Source organism: Neoarius graeffei, chromosome 24 (assembly GCF_027579695.1).
Source record: "Neoarius graeffei isolate fNeoGra1 chromosome 24, fNeoGra1.pri, whole genome shotgun sequence".
Lineage (NCBI taxonomy): Eukaryota > Metazoa > Chordata > Actinopteri > Siluriformes > Ariidae > Neoarius > Neoarius graeffei.
In genome coordinates, this window is record NC_083592.1 from 1,189,676 (window position 1) to 1,196,584 (window position 6,909).

The following is a 6,909-nucleotide window of genomic DNA, read 5'->3' on the forward strand; positions in this document are numbered from 1 at the left end:
CAGGGAAATACTGAAAGCTTCAACGGGGCTCACCCCCTTCAAGCTGCTGTTTGGGAAATGGCCCTGGGGCCTACACGACAGAGCAAAGAAGGCCTGGGAGGAACAACCATCACCCTTCTATGCCATCATTGAGTATGTGCAGGAGATGCAGTCTCACATGGAGAAGGTGGCTCTCATTGTCTGCCAGCACATGCCCAGGCCAAGCAGAGCTGCATCTACAACCACCCGGCCCAGCCCTGGGAATTCCAGCCAGGGGGCCATGCACCTCTATTGCTACAGACCGCCAACTCCATATTTCTCACCCACTGGCAGGGGCCATTCACCATTGTAGAGTGTGTAGTCCTGGTCAATTACCACCTGCAACAGCCCAGTAAGAGAAAAACCACCCACCTCTACCATATTAACTTTTTGAAACATTTGACTGAACCTCTCCCACCCCTGGCAGCATGGTGGTGTACTGGTTAGCACTGTCACCTCACAGTAAGAAAGTTCTGGGTTCGAGCCCAGTGGCCAACGAGGGCCTTTCTGTGCAGAATTTGTATGTTCTCCCCGTGTCTGTGTGGGTTTCCTCTGGGTGCTCCAGTTTCCTCCACAGTCCAAAGACATGCAGGTTAGGCTAATTGGTGACTCTAAATTGACCATAGGTGTGAATGTGAGTGTGAATGGTTGTTTGTCTCTATGTGTCAGCCTTGTGATGATCTGGTGACTTGTCCAGGGTGTACCCTACCTCTCACCCATAATCAGCTGGGATAGGCTCCAGCTTGCCCATGACCATGCACAGGATAAGTGGTTACAGATAATGGATGGATCTCCCACCCCTATCAGCATTCACCTCTGTTCTCAGAGGTCCACCAGGGCATATCTTGGTCCAACTAGGAGAATATCTCACTCTGGCTCATTGCCAAGATCTCAATGAGCTGGTAGAACAATTCCAGGATGTCTTCTCAGCACAACCCAGGCAACCCACCTGATCTAACCTGAGGTGGAACACACACACACACACACACACACACACACACACACACACGGATTTACCATCCAACAACACCACTACTGCATCCCAGAGGCCCATTGGAAGGCTATTGAGGAGGAGGTAACATGCATGCTGGAAGAGGGCGTCATTGAAGAGTCCACCAGCCCCTGATGCAGCCCAGTTTTTGCAGTGACCAAGCCAGATGGCTCACTTAGGATCTGCAATGACTTTGAAATCAGATTGCTGAGTTTGACTATTACCCCTGCCCAGAGTGGACAACCTCATCAACCAGCTCAGGTGAGCCTGGTTCATATCCACACTCTGTATATCCACATAGCCACTGGCAGTATGGGGTCCTCGCCTCCGGCCTCCATAAGGCATCTGCAGCATTCTGGAAGCAAATGGACATTGTGCTGTGTCCCCATCACAGATTTCACCACTGCCTTCCTGGATGAAGTCGTGGTCCACTTGTCTGCCAGGATTGACCACCTATGCCACCTCAGGGAGGTACTGAATGCACTCAGGATGGCTGGGCTCACTGGAAACCTTCGCAAGTGCCAGCTTGGGCTGACTGAAGCACAGCACCTTGGCTACCGCATCATCCGGAGGTTACTGAAGTCCCAAGTAGCCACCCTCCACATGAGTTAGCTGTGTTTTGGCAAAGCTCTACAGCTCATGCCACTCTCTCCTCCCCTCTCCCTCTCTCAGGCAGTTTTGCTGATGACAAGACAAGGAAGTCTGCCATAGCCGAGCACCACGCCAAGCACCCTGGGAAGTCCTGCCCATTTGTGCTGAGGACTGATGCTGCTCATGCATTCCTCTGGGGCTCTCCATGGTCTTCTCATGGTGCCTGCCCGACCAGCTCTCACCCTCCACGTGTCTGCACCACACCACCTCACAGGCACAGCCCTGCAATTCCCCAAACCTGAATTTAATAAAGAGCACATTTCTTTTCTTTTTTTTGCACCTGAATCCCTGAGTCACTCACATTCCCACTGCATCAGTTACAGGGAGATAACAGTAACTCTGTTTCATCACTCAGTATTTTACTGTAACACATATTTGGGTAGAGTGTAGAGGGTGTAGCGTGTATTACAATAAACTGTGTGTGTGTGTGTGTGTGTGTGTGTGTGTCAGTGTGAGAGGAATCATTGTAGATGTGTTTATTTTCCCTAAACATCATGACGTGAGGATGATGGAGCTGGATGATGATGTGTATAAGGTAATTATCTCTCACTCATCACACGTGTCTCTGAACGCATGTCACATTATAGACATGTCTCAATCCTCACGTGTACTGAGAACTAAAAAATTTTGCACATCCAATCCAGGCATGTGCTTGAAAAAGATGACAAGTGGGTAAAAAACCAAAATCTAGCACACTGCCCTCCCCTTGCAATTGAGGTATTTCACCTGACGTCACAGGGTCACGTGACGCCCCGGTGTCCACCATTTTGAACGTCAAGCTACATACTAACGCTGCAGACAGAGAGGGAGAACCGGCTTGAAAAAAAACGTGTTACAGACACCTAGAATAGATTAATTTGTCAGTAAGCACTCTATAAATAACCATGGTGTTTGCCTGTTGTGCTGTGGGCTGCCACAACAGACAGGGACAGCGTGCAGGACGCTCCTTTTACCCGTTTCTAGTGATGGGAATTTCGGCTCTTTTTCGGGAGCCGGCTCTTTTGGCTCGTCTTACTATAAGGAGCCGGCTCTTTCGGCTCCCAAACGGCTCCTGAGATTTTATTTTTGATTTAATTGCTGCAATTAACTAGTTAATTAATTACATTATTATTTATATTTTATCAATAGGATGTTTTCCTTTTTAGTTTTTGTAGCCATTGTAAAGCTTTGTAAAGTATAGCAGTGTAACAATGTTCTAGCTATAGAAATAAAACTTACTTACCAATTAATAAATTATTTTCTCACAAACATAATGCAAAACTGTATTATATTACCAATATAAAATACACAGCTGATTTTCCCCTCCTCAGGTGCCTCACAGACTCCTCTCCCCTGCGCTTAAGCATTACACCAATTTTCGTATTTTTGCAGCTGTGAATGACATCAACCAAAAAAAGTAGGCGTACACCATGCTACTTTTTTTCCTTTAAATGGTAATAGACAACACAAAGACGCAATCAGACAGCAACGTTTTTTGTGAAAGTCTCTCTCTCTCTGAGGCACCTAAGGACAAAAAACTAATTCGGCTCCCCAACTCGGCTCCCACCGAAGAGCCGGCTCCCGTCGTTCACTTCGAAGAGCCGGCTCTTTGAACCGGATCGTTCGCGACCGACACATCACTACCGGTTTCCTACTGACCCAGGCAAGAGGGATTGCAGCTGTGAAGAGACAGGATTGGGAGCCAACAGAGTACTCCAGACTTTGCAGTGATCATTTCATTTCAGGTTAGTTTATCAGTTAACGCAATTTTGATAAAATATATAGCAAAAAGTAAATGGGTCAGTGTTTGTTAACCCATCTGAGCAGTGAAACAAGGCAGTGTTAATTTGTCTAGGGTTGCATGTAGCAGACATAAGACATAAAACGCAATAACAGAGGCTAGAAAGAAACGGGACACAGAAATAAACAGGGAAATTAAGTAGAAAGAAAGAAAGAGAAAAAAAAAGAAAAAAAAAAGAGTGCGGATCTCCAAACACATGAGAAGCCTATCTTACGCACATATCACGCGGACTCCACACACGCATCGCGTCTGAAGTCATAACTCATCAGGGGAAATCGTGTCCGCATTGGCATGTTCAAAAAACAACCTCGCGTCAACAATGATACCACACGCAAGAAAAAAAAAAACAGTCAGGCTACTCAACAACCAACCTGCCAGCAGCAGTCGTTGTCATGTAAACACAACACTTCGGATATGCAAATGCTTCCCGTTACACACGATTGCTATGTCAATAAACATCATTTTGCCAATATTTTAGAGACCCCCCAACATTTCCCAAATCATGTTTTCAAAGGGTCTCATGTCTGTTTCAGGGGATCTCGGATCCCCCGAGGAACAAGACAGTGTTGTGAACATAGCCTACCTTGTACCGTTCCAAACTGCTGGGGTCATCCTTCATCAAACTGCTGACTTCTGTCGACAACCTTGGCTCCATACCAAGGCTGGGTACAGTGTTTGTGATAAAAGACAGATCCAATTTAACATGAATCACAGCTTACTTTCTTGTTAAAATGTGCAAAGGTCTCCACCATCTCATACCGCCTTGCACTGAAGGACTTAAGCGTGCCGTCCAAAATGGCTGCATCACGTGACTTGGTCATGTGGGTGAAATACCTAAATACTTTATTAAACTTCTCACCAAAAAGTGACAATGTACGGTGCACAGATTGAATGTTGGTTTTTCAAGTACATTGTAATTAATCTGAAAACCTCTCAGTACAGATGTATATTATACACACTTAATGCAACAATGCTGTAGTTATTCCCACGTTAATAGATGTGTAAGAATATGGAGACTAATAATAAACAGATTGAAAATGTCTGTTTTCAGAAAACTTGCCATAAAACTCATCACACACTGAAATTTAAGAAGACGGCCCATAAATACCCAGAGACAGAGTAGCACTAAATATGTCACATGATCTACAGGTGGAGCAAATCTGTTACACGTCAGAGGAAGAACATCGATCAGTGTAAACACGTATCGCAACACAATGGAAGGCACGGAATAACAATTAAATTAAAAATTAAATTAATATAAATTGAAAAATTAAATTACACCCCACAATCCCAAACAAAATTACATCTAGTGGCTAAAACATCAGGTCAAATAACATCATACTGTATCATACTGCCCCCTAGGGAAAAGAAAGTCTCATCTCATCTCGTTATCTGTAGCCGCTTTATCCTGTTCTACAGGGTCGCAGGCGAGCTGGATCCTATCCCAGCTGACTACGGGCGAAAGGCGGGGTTCACCCTGGACAAGTCGCCAGGTCATCACAGGGCTGACACATAGACACAGACAACCATTCACACTCACATTCACACCTACGCTCAATTTAGAGTCACCAGTTAACCTAACCTGCATGTCTTTGGACTGTGGGGGAAACCGGAGCACCCGGAGGAAACCCACGCGGACACGGGGAGAACATGCAAACTCCGCACAGAAAGGCCCTCGCCGGCCACGGGTCTCGAACCCAGGACCTTCTTGCTGTGAGGCGACAGCGCTAACCACTACACCACCATGCCGCCCGGAAAAGAAAGTCAATCATAAACAACTGTACACTGAACAAAGTAAAAACCAATGAAGTGGTAGGAGTTCAGGCTGCACTGAAATATAAACATTATTTTTGTTTTTTGATTCACTGTTCACATGTCTCACTGTATACACATCTCACTGCATATAATAATAATAATAATAATAATAATAATAATAATAATAATGTGTGCTCAGGTGAGTAAGGAGATCGGCGCTGTGGTGGTGGAGGAGTGTGAAAGCTGTAATGTGGAGCTCATGGAACAGGAAACGCACACGCGCTCGTGCTTTGAGGCCGACTCAGATAATGAGGAGTTAATGATGGCGACCAACATGATGTACCTGCTGATCTCCAACGCACCTGAACACGCAAAGCATTGTGGGCCGAGCAGCAGCGGCTACATCATCTCTACATCTACACACTGAGGCCATAAACAGTTAATGCACAAATAAAATAAAATAAAATAGAATATGAATAAAATGGATCAGGAAACACGTCTGAGCTCACTCACGCTAAACACATAAAATATAAACCTCTTCATCAACAGCGAGCTCAGAGCTTCACCGCTTCAGTTTACACCTGCAGCAGGTTTGTGGCATCAGAAGTCGGGATTAATGCTGTGAAGTGGTGTAGAAGTGATGGTGCTTTGTGCACTAATCCGTCCCATCCTGCACCAGGAGAGCAGAGGAACTTATAGCAGATAACAGATGTGGATAAAAAGGAAAGAAATGAATTGTAGATCATTTCAAATTAATCATCTTTATTGTGTTCCAAATGTAAAAATGTTTACCTATAAATCTAATAACCTACAATATTAGACATTTTGCACTTTACACCGTGTAGTTTATTAATGAAGTGCTGTGGTATTTTTGAGTGAATTAGAAACGCCTGTAGCAGAATTCTGCCTCCTGAGATCTTGTATCCTTCTCTGTCCTACATTTCCTATCGTCCTGAGCAGCAGCTTTTAAAAATGGCAGCAGAAAACACCGAGAGAAGTGGAATCGTTTAAAGCAGCCCTGATATTTAGATTGAGGATCAAACTTAATAATTTTTTTTGGAGGAACTAGATGTTAATTGTGTCCATAATCAGAGAGCAGCTCTCAGACGCTCCTCCTGCTCCATCACTTCCTCATCAAAACAGAGAAGAGCACTTACATGCCCTGTACAGGTGACAGCACACGAAGGTTTTGAGGTTTAAAATGGGCGTGGTACTTCTCTTATTGCTGATTTTTTGCTTCATTGTCTCTGTTTTGTATTTGATGTTGTATGTTCTTGTTTTCAACTCGGTGCTGCCTTTTCTTGGCCAGGGCTCGCTCGGAAAAGAGACTTTGTCTCAATGTGATTACCCTGATTAAATAAAGCATAAATAAAACAAAATAAAATAAAATGTGACATTATTAGAAACTGTTCCTTCCTACTTCAATTCAGTGAATTTATTTCCTGCTCACTGCTGCACATAAATAAAGATAAAATCCTCTCATCCCTCTGTGGTGGTGCTCAGGAGGATTTCACAAAACTAAAACTGAGCTATCATTACAAAACTTAAGTATGTTCATGTATAGTCTCATTACTGTTCTATGTACAAAGTTCTATCTACAAAGCTCCATCCTTGTCTGTGATGGTGATGATGTTTCACTCCCAGCCACATTAAATGAATTCCACACACAGTCTGAAGCACAGAACAACATGCCAGTGGAGAAGACCACCCCAAT

At 44.3% G+C, this 6,909-nt stretch overlaps 1 protein-coding gene across 2 annotated transcripts in view; it reads left to right on the plus strand.

The window, feature by feature from the left end:
• The window catches only part of osmr (oncostatin M receptor), a 23,389-nt gene extending 16,805 nt beyond the window's left edge, over nucleotides 1–6,584 (plus strand). For both annotated transcript variants that reach the window (XM_060907671.1, XM_060907672.1), the window contains 2 exons: nucleotides 2,111–2,195; nucleotides 5,395–6,584. In XM_060907671.1, the coding sequence (XP_060763654.1) occupies nucleotides 2,111–2,195; nucleotides 5,395–5,622 (313 nt within the window). In that variant the 3' untranslated portion in view covers nucleotides 5,623–6,584. The remainder of the gene's footprint in view (nucleotides 1–2,110; nucleotides 2,196–5,394) is intronic.
• The last annotated feature ends 325 nt before the right edge of the window (nucleotides 6,585–6,909 follow it).